General features: G+C 34.2%; 4 protein-coding genes across 5 annotated transcripts; 2 read left to right on the top strand and 2 right to left on the bottom strand.

Moving 5' to 3' along the window:
* The first annotated feature begins 1702 nt into the window (after nt 1-1702).
* Nucleotides 1703-10801, top strand: idua (alpha-L-iduronidase). Its single transcript, XM_051110740.1, has 14 exons — nt 1703-1904; nt 2270-2410; nt 3621-3703; nt 3877-3984; nt 4143-4238; nt 5064-5266; nt 6353-6532; nt 6648-6864; nt 7848-8057; nt 8228-8349; nt 8638-8763; nt 9967-10043; nt 10124-10224; nt 10306-10801. The coding sequence occupies exons 1-14, from the start codon at nt 1738-1740 to the stop codon at nt 10404-10406; spliced, it is 1932 nt and encodes a 643-aa protein (XP_050966697.1). The 5' UTR covers nt 1703-1737; the 3' UTR covers nt 10407-10801.
* Nucleotides 10802-10855: 54 nt separating this feature from the next.
* Nucleotides 10856-13125, bottom strand: atp5meb (ATP synthase membrane subunit eb). Its single transcript, XM_051110742.1, has 4 exons — nt 12962-13125; nt 12682-12736; nt 11266-11364; nt 10856-11176 (listed from the first exon to the last, which is right to left on the bottom strand). The coding sequence occupies exons 1-4, from the start codon at nt 12995-12997 to the stop codon at nt 11151-11153; spliced, it is 216 nt and encodes a 71-aa protein (XP_050966699.1). The 5' UTR covers nt 12998-13125; the 3' UTR covers nt 10856-11150.
* A 1226-nt stretch (nt 13126-14351) lies between these two features.
* On the bottom strand, nt 14352-18680 carry kcnv2b (potassium channel, subfamily V, member 2b). Its single transcript, XM_051110741.1, has 2 exons — nt 17263-18680; nt 14352-15206 (listed from the first exon to the last, which is right to left on the bottom strand). The coding sequence occupies exons 1-2, from the start codon at nt 18562-18564 to the stop codon at nt 14934-14936; spliced, it is 1575 nt and encodes a 524-aa protein (XP_050966698.1). The 5' UTR covers nt 18565-18680; the 3' UTR covers nt 14352-14933.
* Nucleotides 18681-23075: 4395 nt separating this feature from the next.
* rchy1 (ring finger and CHY zinc finger domain containing 1) lies at nt 23076-27927 on the top strand. Of its 2 annotated transcripts, none has more exons than XM_051108787.1 (8): nt 23076-23162; nt 23615-23734; nt 24090-24205; nt 24324-24402; nt 24485-24588; nt 24725-24754; nt 24973-25093; nt 27263-27927. In XM_051108787.1, the coding sequence occupies exons 1-8, from the start codon at nt 23109-23111 to the stop codon at nt 27446-27448; spliced, it is 810 nt and encodes a 269-aa protein (XP_050964744.1). In that variant the 5' UTR covers nt 23076-23108; the 3' UTR covers nt 27449-27927. The 2 variants fall into 2 exon arrangements, with proteins under 2 accessions (XP_050964744.1, XP_050964745.1); XM_051108788.1 differs by having other exon boundaries at nt 23105-23130.

Genomic DNA, 27927 nt, shown 5'->3' with positions numbered 1-27927 from the left:
GTTTGACAATTCAAGTATTACATCATTTCCTCATAGGAAATTCATTTAAAAATCCCCATGAAAATAAAATAGGATTTATTTGTACATTAATTTAGAAACAGATACCGTGTTCTGCACAACTAATGTCCACATCAATAATGTAAATACAACAGATTTTAATATACTGCTCAACATTAACACAAGCAATCACATGGTGTGAGATATGAATGTTTCAGTACAAATAGCATAAAACAATCAATGCACATGAACATGGAACTGGTGTATAATTTATGTGAATCTAAATTACTAGACATACAAAAGCTAAGCAGATTGTAAGTATATTTAAAATTACAGTTAAAAAAAATGTGGATGTGAAGTGTGAATATGCATAGAAAGCAGATGGATAGGGGTGTATGAGATTTGGGAATCTGTAGGGGTAAGTTGTGTTTAATATTGAGACATTTTAGGTGAAATGATACAAAACAGCATCGCTGATTGGATAATACCCAAATCTTACAAAATTAGGAAGCCTTAAAAACATCTTTAACACCATTAATACTCTATTCTGAGAAATCTTCAAGTGTTCACATAACTAAGGTAAGAGATTTATTGGCTGGTGGCACACAAACTGTTAATGCAATGTTTGATGTTTTTATTAGTTTGTTTAACAGCACCTGTACATTAATAAATTAAAGAAAAAAAGCTGGTTGGCTGGTTTTAGCTGACCATCCGGGCTGATCTTAGCTGGTCATAGCTGGTCCGCAAGCTGGTTTTAGAGGGGTTTTGGCCACTTCCAGACTGGGAGACCAGCTGGGACAACCAGCTAAAACCAGCCTGACCAGCCTAGCCAGGCTGGGAGACCAGCTAAAACCAACTAAGATTAGCCAACCAGACTGGTTTTAGCTGTTTTTTCAGCATAGATAGATAGATAGATAGATAGAACACATTTTAAGCTTAATATTAAGAAATGTGCATTGTGCACAAGTAGTACTCCAAATAAAGTCTAATTACAATTTTTATCAGTATGTCTCAAGCAATATATCAGTAAATATGGTAATAGACTTGAATTATACTTAGGATAAAATAAATGCATTTTAAATCTATTCCTTTTTTTTTTTTTTTTTTTTTTTTTTTTTTTATTAGGGAAAACAACTCAACCTTGCCTGTTAGCCCTGGTGAAAAACCAGCATATGCTGGTAGGTATGTTTTGATGCTGGGATGCTGGTTAGGTATCACAATAAAAAGGACCTGAAAAAGTCTCTCACATCTCTTTTATTATCCTAAAGCACTTAACTTAATATTACTAAAGATATGTGCTTTAAAAATGGTCAAATTAAATAATAAAAAAGCAACAACCTTTTTTAGCGCTCAAGGAAATGTGAACATTAGCATGAGTGTGTGTACTGGGCTGCTATATTGTCATTTTATCTGTTAAATAGCTATGCAAGTAAATTAAAACTGACAAAAAAATGAGTAAAACACGGGGTAAATGTGAAAAGAGTAACGTTACTTTCATTGCACTTTTAAACCAGTAGGCTGCGACATTCAGCTGTTAGAAACACCAGTCGCCAGTCAATGACGTCAGTGCACCAACTTTACTGAAGAGCGCAGATGGAAGCCCGTACATCTTATGAGCACAGAAGTTGGAGAAAATGTGTTTTAATGTCACCGAATACGATTTCGGCAACTCGAAATATTAGATAATATGTTGTGAAGTTGTTACAGTGAACGTGAGTGTTTTTAAGTGACGTCAGCAGCATGTCTAGATGTAAACATAACATTAGTTCATTCATACGGACAGTATTTCTGTCAGTCCTGATGATAAAACCGCAGCAGTTTGTTATAGCTTCTTCTGTGGAGGTTCAAGTGAATGTTGGCAAGCCACTACGAAATTTAAAGCACTTTTGGAGAAGCACTGGATTCTGGTAGGTAAAACTAATGTTGTAAACGACCCCTTACTTATAATACCATGGTAAAGCGGGTATCAAATGATATTATCGCAAAAAGTGCCATGGTACTACTTTTTTTGTTTTTTAAATACATATGATAGTATAATTTCATTATTGGAAATGCCTTCTGATATTAAAACTGATATGTCATGGTACTGCCACACTACATAGTATAGTATACTACATGTATATGTACCATACGTATGCCATATTATAGTGCATATTTGCAAAATATTACTACTATAATATTATGGTACATACTTGAACTGTGTTATCTTATTAAAGAAAAAAAGTAGATAAAAATCATAAACACCCATTTGATTTTTGTCTCTTTTTTGCAGCCCTCCACAGCCACACACTGATGCACACCTGTATGATCTCAGTGTAGACCAGCAGATAAATCTGGCTTTGATCGGCTCTGTGCCACACAGAGGAATCCAGCAGGTACGGATACACTGGATGCTGGAGCTGGTGTCTGCAAGGTCAGTTAAATCATATGACCAGAGGCAGACTATCTCTTCTTGTCTTTGAATGAATGTAAAATATAAAAATGTTATGAAAAAATGATGAAAATATCTAGATTGATATTAATATGCAGATGCATCTGTGAAATAATATTACAAATTAAAACAACTGTTATTTAGTTGAATATATTTTAAAATGTAATTAATTTCTGAGATGCAAAGCTGAATTTTCAGCATCATTACTCCAGTCTGGCACATGATCCTTCAGAAATCATTCTAATATGCAGTTATTGGTATTAATGTGCATTTGCATACAGTATATCTGTTTAAATCGGTGATTGTTGTGTGACCTTGCAAGTAAGAAGTGCTGTTAACATAAGATTATGCTTACTTAGTAGCCTTCACGTTTCTTAATATCGTATCTAGACTTAATATTAATATTATATGCATCTCCTATATCATCTGTTGTTCATGCATCACTTTTACACTTTCATTTCCATGTAAACTATATGCATATTGCTTAAAATGCCAAAAAAAAAAAAATGCACATGCATAAATACATCTTAATACTTAAAAACTTTTCTGTCTCATATAATAATTTTTCTGTCTTGTGACATATGTGACCCTGGACCACAAAACCAGTCTTATGTTGCACAGGTGTATTTGTAGCAATAGCCAAAAATACATTGGATGGGTCAAATTTATCGATTTTTCTTTTATGCTAAAAATCATTAGGATATTAAGTAAAGATCATGTTTCATGAAGAAATTTTGTAAATTTCCCACCATAAAAATATATCAAAACTTAATTTTTGATTAGTAATATGCATTGCTATGAACTTTATTTAGACAAAATTTAAGTCGATTTTATCAGTTTTTTTTTATTTTTGTGCACCATCAGATTCCAGATTTTCAAATAGTTGTATCTCGGCCAAATATTGTCCTTTCCTAACAAACTATACATCAACGGAAAGCTTATTTATTCAGATGATTTACACTTATGACTGGTTTTGTGGTCAAGGGTCACATATTGTTTATTAGGCCTCATTTTTTAATTGTCTGTTTGCGCATGTACTAATAGCCTAATCTTTAATTAAATGCATTATGTATATTATATACTTCTCTTATTGTCTGCTGGTTGCTCATGCATCCCTGTTACACTCTCATCTCCATGTAAACTAGATGTAGTCCATTGTAGTACTAAGATTTTGTCTCTAAATTTTGTGTAGCATTTACAGTGGAGAATATCACTATAACTTTACTCACTTGGACCAGCTGATTGACCTTCTCTGGCAGAATGGACTGCAGCCGGGTATGTAATGCATCAGACACAGGCTGCGTACGGAGCATGAGATTTCAAGTATTGTTATTCAGATGTTACTGGATCTCAATTTCACAGCGAAATCCAAATTTTAATGCTTGTGTAACTGGACTTAGGGTACTGCCTCTAGGGTTAATTTAACCCAAATTTGCATTGTGTTATAGGGTTTGAACTAATGGGCAGCGTGTCCAACACCTTCAGCAACTTTGAAGACAAAAGCCAAGTTACTGAATGGAGGAATTTGGTCTATTCGATTGCCAAAAGATACATATGTGAGTATGACACTGAAGTCGTAATGTTTTAGATGGTGATAGATCATGAGTCACCTCCTGTGATGTTTGACTGTTTTTGTTTTTTAAGCCAGATCTTTACCACAAAGCTCTAAAAGTTCTGACTGTATTTGTTCCTGTTGTTTTATCTATGTCTGCAGGGAAATACGGCCTCGGCTTTGTCTCTCAGTGGAACTTCGAGACGTGGAATGAGCCAAACAACCACGATTTTGACAACATGACTGTGTCAGTCCAAGGTACAGCGTAATATAATTTGTTGTTTTCTCAAATCATCCACCACCAACTCAAAGTTGATCTTACAGTATGTGCTGCCATAAGTGCTGCATTTTTCAGATGCCATCCCAAGTTAATAATAGTCCAAGTTGTCCAACTTTTGAAACGTGTCTTGACACCCCCATGGGACTGTGACATGTGGGTACCGTAACATCAGGCCCTGTAATTGCAGCTATATTTTTTATGTTCATATGTTAAAATAGACATATGTAAGTCATTGCACTAAACTGAACCAGAGTCCATGTATATGAAGTTTTTTTGTTTTGTTTTTTGATTAAAAAAGATTATTCTTGTGATGCTAAGCTGAATATGCTGATTTGTTGCTCAAGAGACATTTCTTATTATTATAAATGTTGAAAACAGCTGATTAATATTTTTGTGTTACATTATACAGATATACACTGAATAGAAAGTTTAAAAGAACGGCATGTTTACTGTAACTTTTTAATCATTTTAATCCGTGCTTGCAGAATAAAAGTATTTATTTCCTTCAAAAACAAAAATATTACTTCAATAACATTAACTGAATGAATGCAACCTGTTTGAATATCTACTTGTCCATCTGTAAAATGTAGCTTTTTGTATAGTAGTCCTTGTGCTGCTGGGAGATGCTTTTTTGTGTTGTATTTCTGCACGTTCTCAAACATGCCTTTCGTGGTGTGGACAAAACAAGAAAGTGTCTGACAAGTTTTAATTTAATGCTACCACATAGAAGAATTAGTTGTGCTGAGGGCAGTCCACTAGCCTCAATGTTGCAAATGTTTGTTTTTCTGTCTCCACTCCTCCAGGGTTTCTGAACTATTATGATTCCTGCTCTGAGGGCCTACGTGCAGCAAGTCCTCTCTTGAAGTTCGGTGGTCCAGGAGATTCCTGTCATTCTCCACCCCGCTCGCCGTACTGCTGGGAGATGCTACAGCACTGTTATAATGGTACAAACTACTTCACTGGAGAGACGGGAGTACGGCTAGACTACATCGCCCTACATAAGAAGGTGCTTAAGGGTTGTAGTAATAATAAAACATAAGTGATAAAATGCAAATATATCATGCATAATTTAGTCCTGACCTAGATGGAATAAACAAAAAGAACAGTAATTGCGCCATTTTCCCAGAATTACAAATTCAAATTTTGCAGTTCTGTCTTTGTTTCACAATTCTGACCTTTTTCTCAGAATTCTAAATTGATATCTCACAACTGAGTTTATGTCTTGCAATTCTGAGTTTATATCTCACAATTCTGTTTATATTTTGTAATTCTTACTTTTTCTCACAATTCTAAATTTATATCTCACAATTCTGAGTTTATATCTTGCAATTCTGAGTTTATATCTCATAATTCTAAGTTCATATCTTGCAATTCTGAATTTATATCTCATATTTTTTTTATATCTCACAACTGAATTTATATCTCATAATTTGTTTATATCTCACAATTCCAAGTTAATATCTCAAAATTCTGAGTTTATATCTCACAATTCTAAGTTTATATTTCATAATCATACTGTTTCTTAGAATTCTGAATTTATGTCTCACAATTCTACATTTATATCTCGCAATTGAGTTTATATTTTGCAGTTTTTAGTTTATATCTCACAATTGAGATTATATCTCACAAATCTGGATTTATATTTGGAATTTCAGAATTCTGAATTTATATTTCACAATTCTAAGTCTGTTTCTCACAATTCTTTGTTTATATCTTGTAATTCTGACTTTTTTTCACAGTTGGGCTTATATTTCGCAATTCAAATTTATATCACATTTTTAAGAGTTTATAATTCGTAATTCTGTTTATATCTCAAAATTCTGACTTTTTTCACACAAAATTCTAAGTTTATATCTCAATTCTGTTCATATCTTGCAGTTCTTACTTTTTTCTCATCATTCTGAAGACATGTGAGATACAAAAATATGCAAATATATGCAAATACTGCAAAATATGATAAAAAGAATTGTGAGGAAAAAGTTGCAATTACCTTTTTTATTTTTTTTATTCTGTGGCAGAAACAAACTTTCGTACACATAAATAAAGGAAAATAATTTTTGATTATTGTAATATGTATGTACTTGTTTTTGAGGGAGGTGGCAGCTCGTTACCCATCCTGCAGCAGGAAGTGGCCACTGTGCAAGAGATCCAGCAGAAGTTTCCACAGTTTCGTTCTGTCCCGATCTACAATGACGAGGCAGATCCGCTGGTTGGCTGGAACAAACCTCTCACCTGGAGAGCAGACGTCACCTATGCAGCCATGGTGGTTAAGGTGGACATTTGTGTTTTTCTCTGTTTCACCAGATTAATTGCATTCCTTAATAATACATTAAAACTTGTTAATTTAGTGAGTCAGATATATTTTGTCCTTTCATGTCTCATTGTAGGTCATCTCACAGCATCAGAACATGCTCATCGCTGACCTGAACAGTACCATCAACTACACACTGCTTAGCAATGACAATGCTTTCCTTAGTTACCACCCGCACCCGTTTACCCAGCGCACTCTCACCGCCCGATTCCAGATCAACAACACAAACCCGCCACACGTGCAGTTAGTACGGAAACCAGTCCTGACTGTGATGGGCCTGTTGGCATTGTTAGGTAATAAAACTTGGTGGGCAATATATAAGTTAAAACATTAGTTGAAATGACTATTAAATATAATATTTAGCTACATGTTTTTTTTTTCATTCTTGTTATACAAGAAAAATGCATACATTGATCAAGACAACAATGCAAGAACATTAATACAATTACAAAATTGTTAACCGATATGTATAACATCAATCCTAAATACAAAAAAAGTTTTATATTTCCCCACTTTTTAACTGCAAACTCCTTTCCATTCAATAAACACATTTTATTTTAGTAAAATCTGATTGTGTAGGTTTGATGTATTCAGATTTATTAAGTCGAATTGGCTGAAACTTTGAATTACTTTTCCATAAAAATGCGTACATTGTGATGTATTGACCAAAGTCATATATTATATTCAATACAACTCAAAATTATCTTTAAAAAGATAAGATATTTAATAGGATAGTTTGTTACATTTTGGTATTTTGAATTTTTTTGTTTTTTATTTAATTTTTAAGTCAAATGGACTTCATTTTTAAATTACTTTTTAATATACATGTATCTTAAAAATCTTATATATAATTATTTTATTGTTATTTTAGTTTAGAGCTGCATTTCTGAGTTAATTTCTTTTCCATAAAGATGTATATGGTGATATATTGACAAATCTTGTATTTGATGCAACTCAATTTTATATTTAATAAAATAAATAAAATATTTTATGTAATTTATTTATTTATTAATATTTTTGTCAAATGGGCTGCATTTTTGATGACTTTTCCATAAAAATTTGTGTATTGTGAGTGACCAAAATCCTAATATTTCATATAGTTCAATATTATATTTAATAAAATATAGGTATCCTATATAACCTACCACTGTATCACTGTTGACTTCGATGATTATGCATTTGTTGCATCTATGAAATGACAAAAACCATCACTGTAGATAAATAAGAGTACACAGTGGTACTTATGGGAGTTTGTGATATTCTCTTATTCATTCAGGTGAGACTCAGGTGCAGGCTGAGGTGCTGATTGACGGCTCTGAAGTGAATTCATCAGTGGGTGTGCTGGCCACCGTTCACGTCCCTCAGGTGCCGTACACAGCCGATAGCTGGCAGACCACCGTCCTGCTGTATAACAGCAGAGATAACAAGACCTCCTCCACCGCAGACATCATCACTCTGTGCCTCACTGGAATACCTCAGCGAAAGGGTCAGTAACTACAAACAAGCACCTTATGCAAAAAACACTACACTTAGAATTAAAGAATGCAAAGGAATGAAAATATGTTTGTATCTGTAAATTAGTAATATCAGTCTTAAGAATGTAGAATAGAACAGAATATGCTTATATTTACAGTTCTGTCTTCTCTGTGTTTGTAGGTCTGATGTATGTGACACATTACATGGATAACAATGTGACAAACCCATTTAAACTGTGGGAGAACATGGGCAGCCCTGACTATCCCACTGCACAACAGTTCACACAGCTACGGAACCAAGAGGTTCAACATACTTATGCACACTGCTTTATAATATACTTTTCCTTTAAAGTTCACTTTTTATGATGTTACTTAAGGTTTTTGCACCCAAAACAATTTTTGTATGACCGTTTCCGTTTTAAACAGGTTGTTTTTTGCTATTATACCTTTACGACTTTCTCGTATGGTTATCCATATGTTAATGAGCTAATAAGTTGTTTTTGTTCAACTTAGATTGAATAAATATCTACAAAATAGATATTTTGTAGATTTTTTTTCCATGTTATGAAGTCTTTAATGTGTATGTCGTAGGATCCACAGACTGATGGGCCTCTGCCGGTCCCATCTGATGGCTCTCTGACGCTGAAGGCAACGCTTCCTGTCCCCTCAGTGCTGCTCGTACACATATGTGCTCAGTCTAAGGAACGGCCCAATCAGGTTGGTGATAATATGACGTAACAATAACATGACAGCCGTCTTATTTGGGATGCATGTGGCACCAAAGGTTACACTACCAATCAGAGGTTTGGACACATGATTGAATTTATATTTCTCAGGATCTTAAAAACCTCTAAAAGGCTGATGCTGAACTATTTAAAGGAATAGTTCACCCAAAAATGAAAATTTGCTAAAAATGTAAATTTTTAGCCATCTGAGATGTAGATGAGTTTATTCATACATGGGAACAGATTGGAAGAAATGTAGCATTACATCACTTGCTCACTAATGAATTTTTTGCAGTGAATGGGCACAAAATAATGCACACCACTCCAGTCCATTAATTAATATCTTGCAGTGAAAAGCTGTATGTTGTAAGAAACAAATCCATCATTGAGATATTTTTAAGATCAGACTGTTACTTTCAGCTAAAATATGAGTCCTCTACACTATTTCTTTCTCCAGTGACATCAGGACAGAAATATGCACAGGTCAAGCACTGTTTACAAGCAAAAACAGTCTAAATAAAGATGCCGCTAGATTTTGATGTGAGAGGACAACAGAATATGGACTTTTTTTACTGAAGGAAATGTTATTATGGATTATGAACTCGTATTTTGACCAGGAATTCTTGCAAACACACAGCTTTTCACTTCATAAGATGATAATTGATGGACTGGAGTGGTGTGGATTATTGTGATGTTTTTACCAGCTGTTTGGACTCTAATTCTGATGGCACCCATTCACTGCAGAGGATCCACTGGTGTGCAAGTGATGCAATGCTACATTTCTACAAATCTGTTTTTAAAAAGAAACAAACTCATCTACATCTTGGATGGCCTGAGAGTGAGTACATTTTCAGCAATTTCTTCCTTTCTTTTTTGTGAACTATTTCTTATTTTAGAGTAATTGTATTGATTTTCTGAATTTTCAAAACAAGTCCAGCATCCCAGCATGAACCTCATAAAGCATAGTAAGGCACTGTTTTTCAGGGTTTGGAGCCCTTGAGTTCAATATAAGTCATGATGTGGGGTGATTTTATAGCATCTGCTGTTCCTCTACGCCCAAAGAATTTGTGTCTGTGCATGAAATTAATTTGAAAAATGTGATTGCAAAACTTCTGCATTCCAGGTGCATGTTATTCTTTGCAAAGATTGAGAAACTGTGTGGTTTGGTTATAATATCACAGTTATCATTCCGCAGGTAAACGGGGTGCGTTTCATCACCATCACCAAAGGACAGGTTCTGATCATTTGGAAGGATCACTGCATCGGCACGAAGTAAGACCTGCTTAAATACAGCATTAAACCATGTAGTACTTCATTCAAGAGTTCTAAACATAACGAAACTGTCATTTTAGGTGTATAAAAACATATGAAGTGGAATTCTCCAAAGATGAGAAAACTTTCCACAGGATTAATCAGAGAGACACTATTTTCACATACTTCACTTATTCTCCAGGTATTATTTTAGTTACATTCAGAACATTTAACTTCAAGCTTTGAGCCATATATTGACCTTCTTGTGTTTTTCTCTCCACAGAGAGTCTGGAGGTGAACGGTTATTATAGAGTGAGAGCTGTGGATTACTGGGGAAGAAATGGAGAATATTCTATCACTGAGCAATATTCAGAGAACTGGTAGTCTTGATTAGACTTTGACAGACTTTTGACTTTCCACATACAATAAAGTTCACTTTGTATCCTATTTTGATCAAAAACTGCTCACTAGGACAGTATGGCATTGGTTTGACCAACATGTAAAGTGTCCAAACAGTTAATTGTTTTTACATATCATTTAGGGGTGTTCATGATTCTGCAATAATTTATCTTAAAAACACAACTGTTTTTAACTAGCAAGTCTATAAGTCTGTGCAGCCTCTGTTTGTCGTATTTGTAGTTAAAATGCATACAAGACAGCCCATGGGTATTTTTTTTATCTAAGCTAAAAATAGATTGAATGGACCGTATAATAAATTTTTAAAACAACATGAAGTTTTATGTACCTTGTTACTTGTACTGAATTGATTAAAACAGACTTTGAACCACCTAAACAAGTTATTTTTAAATATCAAAATGACGTAAAAAAAAAAATTGGGATTAACAGGTTTATTAATAAATATTGTTGTGGATGTTTACCAAAGTGAAACTCTGATTCAGTGTATATTTAACACTACAAGAACAGTGTCAGGTCAGAGGAAATTTGTTTACGTATATTTGCATGTATTCAGTTATTATTTCACAAATTGAGGCATCTGACATGATCTATTATAGAAAACAGTCAAAGGTGTGAAAAGCAAAACCAAGGTGGCAGAATACAAGCATCATTCTTAATCCAGACAAATAAGATCTTTACAATATAAATGATACAGGCATCATTTTGGGTAGCTCACTTCAAGATTGTGTCCTCATTAGCTGTTGGATAAAAACATTTAGAGTCAGTACGACCAACGGATCAATCTGCAGAAGAATTACACTATTTAAATGTCAAGATGAAAGTGTACCTTCTGCTAGCTGTTTAGCAATGCGTTCCTTCTCCTCTCGTACCTTCTTCTCCTCCTCTTCTATTCTCCTTTCCTCCTCTGCAATTGGTTTCAGATGATCTGGAGAATAAAGGGGAATAAAAAGCATAAAACAAAACAGATAAAAAAAAAAAAAAAAAAAAAAAAAAGTATGTGTGTGTGTTTTTATCACGTTATGGGGACCAAATGTCCCCACAAGGATAGTAATACCAGTAAATTTTGACCTTGTGGGGACATTTGTGAGGTCCCCATGAGGAAACAGGTTTATAAATCATGCAGAATGAGTTTTTTTTTGAGAAAGTAAAAGTGTGCACAGTCTCCTGTGAGGGCTAGGTTTAGGTGTAGGGTGATAGAAAATACGGTTTGTACAGTATAAAAACCATTACGCCTATGGAATGTCCCCATAAAACATGTAAACACAACGTGTGTGTGTATATGTATATGTATATGTGTGTGTATATATATATATATATATATATATATATTCTTTTTTTTTTTTTTTTTAAGAAATTAATACTTTTATTCACCAAGGATGTATTAAGTTAATAATTAAAAGTTTATTAAAAGTTCATAATAAATTTACATTGTTATAAAATATTTATATTTTGAATAAACACTGTACTTTTTAAACTTGTTATTCATGAAAGAATCCTGAAGAAAAAAAAAAAATTACAGGTTCCAAAAAATATTTGGCAGCACAACTGTTGATATTATCCAACATTGATCATTCTAATAATAAATCTGCATATTAGAATGATTTCTGAAGGATCATGTGACACTTAAGACTGGAGTAACAGCTGATAAAAAAAATCAGCTTTTCATCACAGGAATAAATTCTATTTTAAAGTATGTTAAAATAAAAAACATTATTTTATATTGTAAAAACATTTTGCAATATTACTGTTGTTTTTTTTCTATATTTTTAATCAAATAAATGCAGCCTTGATGAGCATAAGAGACTACTTTAAAGACTATTACAAGTCTTACTGACCCCAAACTTTTGAACGGTAGTGTATATGAAGAGGTCAGATGCAAAAGGCTCTAAATCCATCTGACGTATTTCTTTAAAATAAGCATTTTTTCTGGCTACTTTGTATAGGTTTCTATGCAAGTACTGGTATGTCTGATTGGGCTGAGGCTGGAATTTAGCGAGTTTGAAGTAAAAGTATTTGATGGACGTATACTATGTGTTAGGAGCATTCACTTATTATTTCATTTACGACGTATCATTCACGTATCATTATTTCATTTTTGATCGAGATGGCGTTTAGCTGGTTTTGCATGTGAACTCTTCATATTATATTTGTATATATATGTATGCATGTGTGTGTGTGTATGTCCATATATTGTCATTTGAACACCAGTCACAGTGTTTCAGGTCAACTTGCTGGTTCTTACCATATCTGCGCTTTCCGTAGATAATGCCAACAAGCAATGCAGACCACCTGGCTGTCTGAAATACAAAATAAATCTCAATAATATCCATAATTCTGTTTTATTAACAGAAAACGAAGGAAATATCATGACTTTCAGCATGCAGGCCATGTCAACACATCACCGTCCGCTCTGACTTCTGACAGAAACAGGACAGAAAGGACGGAAAGACAGTCCTGAAGACCCCCTTCTTCGTATGAAACAAGTCATAAACGTCCAGAATAATGAATTTGCGAATACAAACCTTAATGAGCGGCGACACTTGCACTGGAGGAGCCATTTCCTTGAAGCTCAGAACCGCACTCAGTCTGCAGAGGTCAGAGAAGCGCAAGAACAAGACGCGAAGAAGTGACGCTTATGAGCGCAATGACGTCACACCGCCGCCTACAGGCCTGGAATACAACTGCGAGGTCAGCGTCGAGTCAGAAAAATAGGTTTGTCATTCATTTCGATTATGTATTCATTTATTTAGTCACAATATTATAAATATACGTGTGCTTAACATGTATTATGAGAGATGATGTTCCTCTCAAGTTTCTGCCTCGTTTATGATACAAACAGCTTGGGGAGTTTTTAGTCAGATTCCCTGTCAAATCAACTAAATTTTTAAAAACTTCGCCGGTTCAAATTTTGGATTTTGCTAATATTTTTTCTGAAGAAAGATAGCCACGTATAGTGATGAAAGCCAAAATATTAAATGTCATGGATGAATATTTACTGAGTAATCGACTATTTTGTAGAAGGGGGTCAAAATGGCAATTTTCACCTGAGATTTAGAGTCAAATTATAAGGGGGTAAAAATGACTTCAGAAAGAGGGCAGCATCATAAAATTATTTTTAGACAGAGACTGGTAGGTCTGTTAGTAAAATCTGTTGACTTTAGCCATCTTTGTTGCATAATGTGCCAATGGTAACCCTTCAAAAATGGGGAGACAGCATTTTTCAATTTTTTTCTCCAAAGTTTGCATGCCTGTAGCTCAAGATGTCTCTTTAGATATTGGGCCTTAAAGATGTTTTGGCAACTTCATTTTTAAGGCCCTATATGGTTTGGTTTCCCAGATATTGGAATTTCAATATGGCTCCAGGAGTAAATTAAATTGTACCCATTTTCAGTGGTCAAAAACCAAATGTGGGTTACTTTACTTCTTTTAAAGAGGAATGTCCCAGAGATAGGGATCTCAATGAGGCTCCAGTATTAAAGTTATCTTTATGACTTTTAGATGTTGGGATATCTAAAAGGGCATTAGGATATCTTCAACACTTCTTGAGTTACAGGCATGCAATCTTTGGAGAAAAAACTTGAGAAGTGCTGTTAACCCATTTTTGAATGGTCACCATTGGCACACAATGCAACAAAGATTGTTAACGTCAACAGATTTTACTAACAGACATACCAATCTCTGTGTAAAAATAAGATAATGATGCTGCCATCTTTCTGAAGTCATTTTTACCCCCTTATAATTTGACTCTAAATCCCATGTGAAAATTGCCATTCTGACCCCCCCTCTACAAAATAGTGGATTACTCTGTAAATAGTCATCCATGACATTTCATGTTTTGGCTTTCATCACTATATATCTTTTTTTTTTTTCAGAAAAAATATTAGCAAAATCAAAAATTTGAGCCGGGGGATCTTTGGTTGAGTTGACACGGAATGACAAAATATTTTTACACATCTTTGGAACGAGAAGTGTTGTGAAAATTTGACCTAACTGAACACAAAGGCTTGTATGGTCTCAAAGAACAAAAACACTGGAACTGCTAAGAACAAATAAGGAATTGCTGGGTCTTTGAAAGCTAAATACAGTTTTAATTCAGTTAATTGGACGCGTCATGGGAACTCTGTAAATTAGATTAATCTTCTATTTTGGTTGCCAGTCAGGTCAAGTTCAAAAGGCCAGGTCAGGTAGAGCGTCAACAGTGAATGCAGGTTAGCATCAGTGTAGAAATAAAACATGATGTCCAAACATTAAAATGTACTTTAATGCTATAGTACAACTTAAGTGTCAAAAATGTATTTATGTCATAAAAACTAAACAATCAATAATGCACCAGGAACAGGAGATGAGGAATAACAGACTATTTTCCACTTAATAATTTAAAATTACTTGTGTTTTAAAATTTAATTTGGCACTTTTTTCATATAAGAGGCTTTTTAGAAAATGATCTTGTTCGGACAAGATTCAGTACATCTTAACAAATCGATTTCACTAGTTCTATGAAACATTATTGTCATTCGTTTCAATGCAGCCACACTCTTTGAGTTTCTTCTTTGCTCTCAGGATGAAGTTAACCTTTCCTCTGTTCTTGATGTTGGAAGTGTATTCGTGAGACTTCAGTTTGGCGTAGTAATCAGAGAACTTATTGAAGAGGATGGAGATTGGAAGGCCATTCAGAATGATCCCAAAGGAAATGCAGCCAAAGGCAAATATCCGCCCTAAAAGAGTCTCTGGATACATGTCACCATAGCCTACAGTAGAGATGCTGACCTGGAATGAGAAGTTAATGGTAAACTGTTAAAAATTATAATGCTGTCATCATTTTTCCAACCTCATGAGTCTTTCCCAAACTCATACCAGTTTCTTAATTACATTAGACAACATTGAAGTTTAGCAGATAAAAGTGCATTGAGACCATGAGTGGCAAAGCACAAAACGCTTTGAAAACTTCACAAAAGTAGTTCAAAAGACTTTTCTTGATTAGCTTTATGTGAGAAACTTGTACTGAAAATTCACTGAAACACTTGCTTGACAAATATGTCACCATTCACTTTCATTGTTTTGGAAAAGAGCAGCTTGGACATTGTGTTATATAGATTGCAACAGTGGCCATTTACCCTTTTATAGCAGACTTGTAGGTATTTTTCCTATTAACATGTAATTTATTCCTGTGATCAAAGCTGAATTTTCAGCATTGTTACTCCAGTCTTCAGTGTCACATGATCCTTCAGAAATCATTTTAATATGCTGATTATTATTATTATTAATATTTAAAACAGTTCAGTGCATTTTTTCATGAATAGAAAGATCCAAAGTTCAAATTAATACTTTTATTTATCAAGGATGCTTTAAATGGATAAAAATTACATTTGTGACCCTGGACCACAAAACCAGTCATAAGGGTCAATTTTTCGAAATTGAATGAAATTGAATCATCTGAATGCTGAACAAACAAGCTCTCCATTGATGTATGGCTGAGATACAATTATTTGAAAATATGGAATCTGAGGGTGCAAAAAAATCAAAATATTGAGAAAATCACCTTTAAAGTTGTTCAAATGAAGTTCTTAGCAATACATATTACCAATCAAAAATTAAGAAAAAAGTTTTGATATATTTATGGTAGGAAATATACAAAATATCTTCATGAAACATGATCTTTACTTAATTTCCTAATGATTTTTGGCATAAAAGAAAAATCAATCATTTTGACCCATACAATGTATTTTTGGTTATTGCTACAAATATACCCCAGTGACTTAAGACTGGTTTTGTGGACCAGGGTCACATTTATAACGTTACAAAAAATTTCTATATCAGATAAATCCTGTTCTTCTGAAATTTATATTCATCAAAGAAACCTGGATGAATTCTACTCAGCTGTTTTCAGTATCATAATAAAAATAATAGATGTTTTTTTAAGCAGCAAATCAGCATATTAGAATGATTTCTGAAGGATCATGTGACTGGAGTAATGATTATAAAAATTCAGCTTTAAAATCACAGGAATAAGTTACATTTTAAAATATATTCAAATAGAAAGTTATTTTAAATAGTAAAAATATTTCAGAATTTTACTGTTTTTGCTGTACTTTGGATCAAATAAATACGTGAGCAGCAGAGACTTCTTCAAAAAACATTAAAAATCTTACTGTACAAAAACGTTTGACTGGTAGTGTATATATATATATATATATATATATATATATTGCAAAATATGCATATTATGCATACAAATATTTAAGCAATTTTAGAGCGTAGAGATACTTAATTATGTCTTTTTGTACAATTTGCTTGTCCCAATCTTCTGATTACAAAGGATTTATCTGCAGACTCATGGGTAATGTAGTTTTCCATTCTTAAACATGATTATTTTTAATACAGCATTAGCATATATCATCAACAACCTTGGAGTTTACAAGGTTGGAAATCATTCAAAATCAGTTTCCATTTCAACCTTATTTTTCCCATAAGAGCAGGTGTACAAAACAGCTCATTTTGCTGCTTGATATTGCAAATTGCTGTATCTTACCATATTATTTTAATGTATTATCTTTATTATGAACACACTGGTGTGCATGTGCAAACAGTTTTACTGTTTACTGCACTTCGTTATTCTTCTCACTATTTCCCTATAGCGGCTAATGAACCGGAAGTCTCGCCCATAAGCTTACTTCTGCATTGAAGAATGGATAGCAGGTGGATAGAGAAAATGAATAGGACTGTTGCATTCTATATTATATTATCTCCATTAGTGTTTTCCACAGAAAAAAAAGTAATACTCAACTACATTCATCATCAACTATATCAAATATTGTTTACTTACAGATGCCCACCACCAAGAATGTGGAATACTGGTGAATTTGGTATGAGGAACGTCATGTTCGACTGTATAAACCATGGCGGAGAATGTGAAGATCCCCATTGCGATAAAGAGGAAGAGACATCCCACCTGCTGGTAGCACTGCCTCAACGTGAAGCCAAACGCTCTGAGCCCCGTCGAGTGACGCGCCAGTTTCAGCACCCGAAAAATACGCATGAGTCGCATGATTCGTAACACTTGTCCCACCTTGCTCACCTGACCGACAGTCTCCATATCAGTGGTTTGTTTCCCAGGATTGAAGGTGTCAATGCTTTCAAGCACGAATTGGAGAAACTGCGGTAGGATGGCCATGAGGTCAACCGCGTTCAGCATGCTCTTAACGAAGCAACCGATATCTGGGGTTGAAACTAGACGCAGCAGGTACTCGGCGGTGAAGAAGATTATGCACAAAGTCTCTACGAACTCTCCATATGTCTTTCCACTAAACTCATTAGTAGATGCCATGTTCTCCATTTCTTCTACCGTAGTCAAAGTCATTGTAACCAGCGACACCAGCACAAACATACTCGAGGCGACCGCCATAAGCTTCGCCGGTACGGAGGAGAACGGCTTCTCCATGAAGTTCCAAAGCGAGCGTCTCATCTCGCCGAGGAGCATGTCATTGAACGCCTCCTCGTTTTCTTCGATTTCCACTTCCGCCTCCAGTTCCTTCTCAACCTTGAGCTGTTCACACAATTCGTCGTGTTTCTCCTCGAGCAGGATCCGACAGCACCGTTGCGAGTATTTGATCCGCACGCCCCAATAATTGATCTCCTCCAAAAAGTTCCTTGGACAAAGCTCGTCTTTGATCCACAGCACGCCGGTTCGGTAAAAGTTGAAGATGCTGTTGAAGACGTCTGGATCTCGGTCGAAGAAATACTCGTTGTCCTTCACCACATAGTCATCGCAGAGGTTCAGCTTCATGTTTAGGTCCGTGTAAGTGGCCAGACGGCCGATTCTGCTCTGTGGGTATCTTGCTGCCATTTTGTAGGTGATGCGGTAGGACTTTCCACCAACGTTGAGGTTGAGCATGCAATTCCTGCTGGGCGATGCGCTTGTGAACCACAACGTTGGTTCCCCATGGTTCTCAACCTCCTCATCGTCACCGAAGATGTCATAGATACCCGTATTTAGTTCACCTGATGAGTTCCAGTGTTTCAACAAACACGGTTTAGCAAATGGAACGGCATCGTCTGTTGACTCAGGGGTTGCTAGTTTGCAGTTGGGAAAAAGGCTCTGTCTCCTGTTTCTCTTCAAGTTGAACATCCTTGCAGTCCTCAGCTATCCTCCTCGAGGAGGATAGCTAGCGTACCGCGCGCCTGTAAATCTTAGAGCTTTACTGAGGTTAAATCTACCCTATTTAAGTATAAAGAGGCAAGCAGGAGGCAACGCCAGAGCTCTAATGCTCTCTATAAGGAGCTAAGAGTTCAACTTAAATGTCATTATCCTTTAAGCTTTTGCTTGATAGTGACGTCTGCTTGGAGTTCTTCGAAATGGCATGCTTGTTGTGTGTCAAGTTACGGATGATTTTAAGACCCCCTTCAACACTCAAATGCTTATTCATAAACTCTACTCTGTCTAAACTAAAGGCTCTTTAAACAGAGTAGTTAGAAATTGAGCACCATATTTACTAGAGGATAATGACAGTAACATGTAAACAAGCAGCCAAACAGACTTAGTGTATGTGAAGGAATTCATGAATGAAACTAGGAAACTAGGCATTTACTCTCTCTCTCTCTATATATATAGTTTGGAATAATTAAGATTTATGTTTTTTTTTTAAAAGTCTCACCAAGGCTGCATTTATTTGATTTAAAATACAGTAAAAACAGTAACATTTTGAAATATTATTACAAGTTGAAATAACTGTTTTTGCTTTGAATATATTTTAAAATATAATTTATTCCTATAATGCAAAGCTGAATTTTCACCATTATTACTCCAGTTTAAGTTTCACATGATGTTCATAAATTAAGATTTATTTTTTTGAAAAAAGTCTGATCAAGGCTGCATTTATTTGATTTAAAATACAGTAAAAACAGTAAAATTGTGAAACATTATTACATTTTGAAACTGTCTTCGGTTTGAATGTATTGTAAAATATAATTTATTCCTGTGATGCAAAGCTGAATTTTCAGCATTATTACTCCAGTCTTACGCGTCACATAATCCTTCAGAAATTAATTAAGATTTATGTTTTTAAAAAAATTTCTCACCAAGGCTGCATTTATTTGATTTAAAATACAGTAAAAACAGTAAAATTGTGAAATAATATTACAATTTCAAATGTGTTTTTGGTTTAAATATATTTTAAAATATAATTTATTCCTGTGATGCAAAGCTGAATTTTCACCATTATTACTTCAGTCTTAAGTGTCATATGATCCTTCAGAAATCAATTAAGATTTATGTTTTTAAAATAAGTCTCACGAAGGCTGCATTTATTTGATTTAGAAAACAATAAAAACAGAAAAATTGTGAAATATTATTACAATTTGAAGTAACAGTTTTCGGTTTGAATATATTTTAAAATATAATTTATTCCTGTGATGCAAAGCTGAATTTTCACCATTATTACTCCAGCCTTAAGTAACACATGATTCTTCATAAATCAGTTAAGATTTATGTTTTTGAAATAAGTCTCACGAAGGCTGCATTAATTTGATTTAAAATACAGTAAAATTGTAAAATTGTGAAATATTATTAGTTTCAAATAACTGTTTTCTATTTGAATATATTTTAAAATACAATTTATTCCTGTGATGCAAAGCTGAATTTTCAGCAGCATTACTCCATTACTCCAAGTGTCACATGATCCTTCAGAAATCAATTTAACAATTTAGTCCACTAATAATTGATTATAATTGACACCAAATCATATATATATATATAAACATATCACATATATTTCTTGAATAACATATGCAGTGTTTATCTGCCTTCAAAACTAATTCAAATGGACATGAATCTAGTTTTGTAAACAATGGAAAGAGCAGGACAGATAATACCAGACCAAGTCACTTAAGGTAACCGGGTCACTAAAACCTTCAAGCTTTAAGTTACAACCCCATGTCATGAGATTTGGTATTAATTTGTACTATGTGAGTCCTGTGAAACATAGGATGTTTAGAAAAAAATTAAGCATGAAAGTCCACCTTTAACCCCACCCAAACAAATTCGCCAGTAATTTACCAAAACTTGTTACAAATTGCCAGATGAGTGTGTAGTTAAGTTAAATTACTTATTTATTCCTATTAACTTTGTAGGTAGTATTTTTGACACGTGCCTCTTACAATGTCATGATGTTCATGACTTTTTCTCTTGCAGTTATGTTGTTCTTTGAATAATAAAAAAAAAATCTACTAGGCTTCTGCTAGATTTTCATTTTATCTATGTACAGTTCTTAATTTTATTTTATTTTATATATTTTATTTTGTATCCTGTATATAACAAACAAAAGTACCATCAAACACATCCACATCTTTCCAGATCTCAAGGGCATCTGAGTATGTTACTTCACAAATCATGCTTTCAAATGTAACATGAATATACTTGCATGTTCAGTGGCTTATAGACTCTTACAGGCTTAAACTCACAGTAGATCAGATTAAGCAATAATTTGGGGAGACAGTGAGCAAGTTTTTAATCTCAGAGGGGCCAGATACTGCCACCATCTGTCACTGTGGTCAGTTAATAACAAGACCCCCACAATGGTGGCATTTGGTTCAAGCGCATAGCGCGGAAACCCTATTGCAATTGTTAAAATGGTCACGGATCAGCAATCTCCACATAAATCTGATTGTGCAGACCAAACCGTAAGTCGTAGAGACTTGAAACTTGGAGGGATGGTAGTACTCACACCGCCTACAACCTGACCAATGCTTGCCCCAGTCAGCCTGATGGGGGCGCTACAGCGATCAAAAGTATGAAATCGATCATAACTCCTAAACCGTCAGTCGCAGACTCAAGTCTCGAAATTTTCTGGTATTTCGCATTTTTTGAAAAATCTTCTTTTGCGAACTAGTTCTAGGTTTTTCGCCCGATCGGAACCAAACCAGTGCAATATCAATAATTATAGTTATAATTATCAAAAAAGCTGAACTTCCGACTCACCGTCGCAAAGGGGCGCCAAAACATTCGAAAGGGGCAGGGAAAATTTTCCGGAAAAATTCCTAAACGGAAAAAGATATCTCCGCCAAACTAAGAACACTTATGTAAGAGCTCAATCTGAGGTCAGAGGGGGAAAAAAACACAGAGCTTGGCCATTTGGTGGTGCTATAAGAGGAAAAAACATAAAAATCGCTATAAATGCGCAATCATTTGTTCTATCAACATGACGGTCCGAACTGCCACAAGTGTCTACAACAGGGGTGCCCAACCCTGTTCCTGGAGATCGACTTTCCTGCAGAGTTTAGTTCCAACCCTAATCAAACACACCTGTCTGTAATTATCAATTGCTCCTTCAGATCCTAATTAGGTGTGTTTGGTCAGGGTTGGAGCTGAACTCTGCAGGAAGGTCGATCTCCAGGACCAGGGTTGAGCACCCCAGGTCTACAAGGACATCTGCGTATCTCAAAAAACATGGCCACCATTGGCCGCCGAGGTTTGAGCACCTGTTTGACAAGGTTAACGGAGGCCGATCAGAATAAAACTCAGTGGGCCTGTTTGACTTACGTCCCCAAAAGTCTGAGAGAAATTTGAAAGAAATTGACCACTGGGGGGCGATATCACATTTTTCAAGAGCGTAAACGATTGTGCGTCACACGGTTTTTCGCACAAACGCACAATATTCATATCATACTATAGGCCTCCTCATTCAGAGCAACTTTTCCTCTAGAACCACTGCTGTCAATCAGATCGTTTGTTAAATGATTAAGAAGATGTAAAGAACCTACTTTTGTGATCTAGTCCTAGGATTTGCCCTCAATCTGGGAAAAAAAAAACACTGCAGTACAAATTTCTGTACTCTCTAGGCCAATAATTAACAAAAAAATGTTGAAATTTACCCTTTGGGAAGCTATAACGGGGTCGTTTAGAAAAGGAGCCTTTCCAAATTTACCTAAAATCCTGTAAAGCCTAAAGGAAAACTCAAAACTTAACAAAACCTGCTGAGCACATGAGACGGGTGATTCTAAACAAGCATGCAAAGTTTTAAGGGGATCGGTCCACAGCTGGTGCTATAACAGTCATAAACATTAAAAAACATATTTCTATGGTAAATTACCTGGATTTGACAAAAAATGCATTTTTAAATCATTGATTTAGGTGGTTACAGGCTTGCCAAATATTGTCTTTTTTATATGTGCTTAAGTGCCTTACAGCACTTGAACCCAATAATCGCTGCTTGCAGCTATATTTTAGTTGTATTTGTTATTTTTAAAGCATTTTACTTTAAAATAAAAGTAATAATTTAAGATTTTTGTTAGAGTTAAGATAGATGTTTGAGTCAAAATGCTGAGCTATAACTATAAGCCTTTACTCTGTGACAGCTAGTCCCAGTCTTCCCTATAAAAACACATAGATTATAAATTGTGATGTCTGCATGTCATTTTATTAGGACTAAACATCAAATAGATTTCACTTTATGGATTAGAACATCTTCGAAAAATATCTGTGTTTACATAAAATTCATAAAATTAAAGCTTCACTATTTAACTACTGGATTAAAATAATAAAGCATTAAAATATATTTCAAATCAGTAATGAAGAAAGGTTTGGATAAAAGAAAAAATATCACATTGTCAATATTTTTTATATATTGAAAGTCAATGAAGGGCTTTTAAATAAAGTTTTCCAGTATTGAATAAAACATGGCCGCCACAGAAGTCGGATGTGAGCATTACGTTCGTAGCTGTTTGTTAAAAGTGAGCGACGTTTAGTTACATGTAGACTTTGTGTTTCGCATATGCTTGCTAATATCAAAAGTTAGCATGATTATTTTGGTAAATGCTAGCTTTGTCGTACGGGAACGTGTGACTGAAACAAATTAGCATAGTAGCTAACTATGGGGGATATGCATAACTGAAGCCCTGTTGACAGGTTTTTATGTTTGTTATAAAATTATTTGATGAACTAAAATCAAATTAGTATTGGCTTAAAGGCAATTCGATATGTTAGTGTAAACTTGTTGCTATGGTCGGTAATGTCAAAGAAGTGACAGTTTAGGGGTTTGTTATGGTTTTACTCTTGCAACATGTGCTGTTCTTATGTCATTGATGTGCTTGCTTTAATGTGGAAGGACTTGCATTACAGCTACGGGACTGTTACATGTGCTTTGGTCTGCATTGACAGGTTTTTGTGATCTGTGTCTCTGCAGGCGCCCTGCTGTGGGAAGTTTTATGTTTGCAGACTCTGTCATGATGCTGAAGAGAACCATCAAATGGACCGATTTAAGGTCCGAGAGGTCAAATGTGCAGCATGCAATACTATTCAAGAGGTAAAGTCATATTTAAGATCGTTATGTTATAAACAAAACATAGGCTTCGCTGGGATAAATCTCATAAAACCTGTCAAGATGTCTGGGTAATATTTCTGGATGATATTCTAGAATAACAAAAAAGTAATAAAAAGTAATAAAAACATTTTTGTGAAAACAAATGCATTGTGACGTGTATTTTAAAGGACAATTATACAATTTACCATTAAACCTTACTGTAATGCACAAAAAATCATAGGTCATTAAAAGTGTTTAAATGCAAGAAATATTACCGGTCGTAAAAACAGGCCTTTTTTCTTATGCAAAAGATATTTTTCCATACTTTTCAAGCTCTTGTGCATTATGCATTTTCCAGGCTCAACAGACATGTAAAGAATGCGAAGTGAAGTTTGGGGAGTATTACTGTGACATTTGTCATCTGTTTGATAAAGACAAGAAGCAGTACCACTGCCAGCCCTGCGGGATATGCAGGTTTGCATTTATTATTTAGCACATGCTTTCATGCCAAAAATTTTGCAAATTGAATTATTGAACCGAAGCAATACGTTTGTAACTTTTTTTAAAGAATATTCTTCTCCGCTACCTTTAGAATTGGCCCAAGAGAGAAATACTTCCATTGTACGAAGTGCAATCTATGCTTAGCTACTGATCTTAAAGATAATCACAAGGTATGAAAAGTGTTCTCCTGATTCTTGAGAATGACTGTTTTGTTGTTAGCAGTGAAATATTAATCAGAGCTTGCGGTTTCAGTGTGTTGAGAATGTCTCTAGGCAGAACTGCCCTGTATGTATGGAGGACATCCACACGTCCAGAATAGGGGCTCATGTGCTCCCCTGCGGTCATCTGCTACACAAGTGAGTGTTTGATTGTGCTAGAAATAATTCACTAGTAATATTTACTAACAGTTAAATGTTTGGACACTCTTAAATACAAATTCTACAAATTAAGGTCTTAAAAATGTCTTAAAGTCATTTTTTCTTTTGCTGGCAGAACGTGCTTTGAGGATATGTTCAAAACTGGGTAAGGAATGTTTTTTTTTTTTTTTTTTTTTTTGTGACTGTTGCATTAATGCATAGATTCTTATAGACATAATTTAGAAATGTCACACATCTATATGCAGTAACAGCCCCTCTGAGCTGTGTTTAAAAGTTTTGATCCTTCTGCACTCCATGAAACCATCTTAGGCTTACACATTAATGTTCTAAATTTGAGAGATGAGTTATATGTCTGTCCCACAGTGCTTACCGTTGTCCTCTGTGTATGCATTCGGCCTTCAACATGACGGAGTTCTGGGAAGAGAGAGATAAGGAAATCGCCCAGTCTCCCATGCCCACAGAGTACCAGGACACTAGAGTCAAGGTAACAGAGCCGTCATTTACATATATTCATTAAGCAGATACTTTATCTAAATGAACTTACAAATGAGGAGTAATGCAAAGTGAAGCAGAAGTGAATGCTCGTTTGTGATTCTGTAATATATGCTCGTATCCTGCAGATGTGGCAATATCTACTTGGTCATTTTACTGTGAACCTCAGAATTATTTTAGCTTACAGCAATGTTAATATTATGCAGTGTTATTTTAGAACTATTTATATAGTATTACAGTATTTATTCATATTTTGAATTCAGTTTTTTACAGATTTCATTTTAATTTGTTTTTAAATTTTTGTATTATTGTCATTATTTTTAAATTCATTTTTGAAACATTTTTGTTTAGCCTTATTTTATTTTCACTCAAAGATGATTATTTTCTCCAGTTTTAGTTTTAGCAGTTTTAGTTCTTTTAATGTATTATTACACTGTGTGCATAATTATTAGGCATGTTGATAATCTGGTCATATTTTTTTACCAAGCACATTTTACCAATTCCATACCACAACAATCTTAATAACTACTATTAATTTTGTATTTAATCATTTGTAAGTGATATATAACTGTCTGTGAAGGCTGGAAGTGAAAAACTCCTTATATTCAGGTGTGCATAATTATTAGGCATGTTTTCTTTTACAGAGGTAGGTTGCAGATCTGGAAAATGGTGGCGCTGGAGACTAAATGGTTCCTGATGGTGTCACACCTAATTCTTCACCTTAATTCCTAATTCTTTTGCAGTTAACATGCATCTTTTCTTCTCCACCTGTTTTTTCTGACCATGCAGACTCAACAAGCATTTCGCTGTCCAATGGTCAAGCCTCAACTTTGCAAATTCTTGTGATGCATTAGTATTGCATTCTTCTCATGGGCATTTAATAATTTGGACTTTTCAGTCTGGGTTAAATATCTTTTTTGGCTCATTTTATCTGTAAACGAAAACATGCCTAATATGCACACCTGAATATAAGGAGTTTTTCACTTCCAGCCTTCACAGACAATTATATATCACATATAAATGATTAAATACAAAATTAACAGTAGTTATTAAGACTGATGTAGTTTGGAATTGGTAAAATGTGTTTGGAAAAAAAATATGACCAGAATATCAACATGCCTAATAATTCTGCACACAAGTGTATGTGGTTTTATTTATAGAAGTGATGTTTATGATTAAATATTCTTTTATTGCATTATAAACATGCGTCTTCTCATTAAAATAAAATAAAAAATGCATGCTCATTATTGTTATGAAAATACAAAGAAAGAAAATATAATTCTATTATTTTTACCACATGGTAGAATTTGCCTTTAATTTATACTGATGTATTTTAAAACAATAGATATAGTACTTTTAAAATGATTTAATGCTATTTAGTGATTAATACTGGACAAAAAAACAAATAAAATGATCACACTGCATATGTTTTATTTTTTAGAATTTTATTTAAATAAAAATAGAATGTAGGTTCTTCTTTTCTCAACTTCCTCTAAGCTTTTCTTCTAGGATCTTGTCCTCAGAAATTCTTTAAATATTCTTTTCAGTAAAGAATTATTTTTTTTTTATCTCATGGTGGAATTTGACTAATTTTTACAGATTAAAAAAAGCAGTAGTCATAGTACTTTTGAAATTATTTAATGCTATTTATTGCTTAATGCTGGACAAGAAACAAACACTGTATTACAGTAATAAAATTACATTGCATATATTTTATTTTTATAATTGTATTTTTAAAAAAGGAATTTGTTTTTATTTTCTAAATTTCTAGAAAGGATCATATCCTCAGTAATTCTTTAAATATTCTTTTCAGAAAAGAATGCTGTCTTTAACTCATGGTTAACTCATTTGCATTAAATTTATACTGATTTATTATAAGACAGTAGTTATAGTACATTTCACTGTTTTTCACAAATTAAAATTGTAATTAAAAAAAAATATTGGGAATGTCAGAAAAAGTGTGGGTGGGTCATGATATATAAATGGTCCTAAAACTGGCTTTATTCAGTTGGTTTCATTTTATGTAAAAATATATATATTTTTTTATTTTTATAATTAAATTCATTTTTTTTCCTTATGATTTTTACAGTGAAATAAGACCTGTTTTTGTGGGATTTCCCCTTATAAGTCAGCTACAGTTTATGTATTTTTATGTTTACAGATCATGTGCAATGACTGCCAGGCTCACTGCACTGTCTCCTTCCATGTGTTGGGCATGAAATGCAGCTCTTGTGGCTCTTACAACACTGCGCAGGACGGCGGGCTCATCGCAGCCCCTGCTATAAACGCACGACAGTCTGCAGAGCAGCCGCTTGAAGAAGAGCCTGACACAGAGCACCACGAGTGACATTAGGCACAGAAATTATCTTTCAATTAAGCTTTTATAGAACTGATATGTAGAAACTCTCCTCCCTTACTGCTCATCTCTCAAGTCTGTACAACTGCTCTTATTTTTCTTATTTGATTAAAAAGGATTAGAACATATTTAAGGCTTCTTTAAATTTCTGCGATGGAAACCGACTGTGCACAGTCAGGTGTGTAAGATTTGCAACTTATATATTTCTTGACTATTCCACATGCATTTTGTCAAAAAATGTTAAAGATATTTCTTTGCTTTGTTTACTGAATACTCCGTATCTATCAAGAAGATTTTGGTTTATATTAAGGAAAAGTATCCTTAATATAATGTATTAACATGGGCTCTAATATTCAGTGGACATAATTTCAAACTTTTAATTAAAAAATTATTTAATGCTATTTATTGATTAATACTGGACAAGAAACAAACATTGTAATACAGAAATAAAATAAAATGATCACATTGCA

The sequence above is a fragment of the Labeo rohita genome, chromosome 5, assembly GCF_022985175.1.
Source record: "Labeo rohita strain BAU-BD-2019 chromosome 5, IGBB_LRoh.1.0, whole genome shotgun sequence".
NCBI classification, from domain to species: domain Eukaryota; kingdom Metazoa; phylum Chordata; class Actinopteri; order Cypriniformes; family Cyprinidae; genus Labeo; species Labeo rohita.
This window is presented reverse-complemented; position numbering and strand designations above follow the sequence as displayed.

Excerpts from the sequence above, each read along its gene's own strand:
- atp5meb (XM_051110742.1), bottom strand. The coding sequence starts at position 12,997 with ATGGCTCCTCCAGTGCAAGTGTCGCCGCTCATTAAG. Across the intron at positions 12,737-12,961 it reads AAGTGTCGCCGCTCATTAAG|ACAGCCAGGTGGTCTGCATT; the intron begins GTTTGTATTCGC and ends TTTGTATTTCAG. Across the intron at positions 11,177-11,265 it reads TGCTAAACAGCTAGCAGAAG|CTAATGAGGACACAATCTTG; the intron begins GTACACTTTCAT and ends TTTATCCAACAG.
- kcnv2b (XM_051110741.1), bottom strand. The coding sequence starts at position 18,564 with ATGTTCAACTTGAAGAGAAACAGGAGACAGAGCCTTTTTCCCAACTGC. Across the intron at positions 15,207-17,262 it reads ATTCTTGGTGGTGGGCATCT|GTCAGCATCTCTACTGTAGG; the intron begins GTAAGTAAACAA and ends TTCTCATTCCAG.
- rchy1 (XM_051108787.1), top strand. The coding sequence starts at position 23,109 with ATGGCCGCCACAGAAGTCGGATGTGAGCATTACGTTCGTAGCTGTTTG. Across the intron at positions 23,163-23,614 it reads TTCGTAGCTGTTTGTTAAAA|GCGCCCTGCTGTGGGAAGTT; the intron begins GTGAGCGACGTT and ends GTGTCTCTGCAG. Across the intron at positions 24,589-24,724 it reads TGCGGTCATCTGCTACACAA|AACGTGCTTTGAGGATATGT; the intron begins GTGAGTGTTTGA and ends TTTTGCTGGCAG.
- idua (XM_051110740.1), top strand. The coding sequence starts at position 1,738 with ATGTCTAGATGTAAACATAACATTAGTTCATTCATACGGACAGTATTT. Across the intron at positions 1,905-2,269 it reads TGGAGAAGCACTGGATTCTG|CCCTCCACAGCCACACACTG; the intron begins GTAGGTAAAACT and ends TCTTTTTTGCAG. Across the intron at positions 5,267-6,352 it reads ACATCGCCCTACATAAGAAG|GGAGGTGGCAGCTCGTTACC; the intron begins GTGCTTAAGGGT and ends CTTGTTTTTGAG.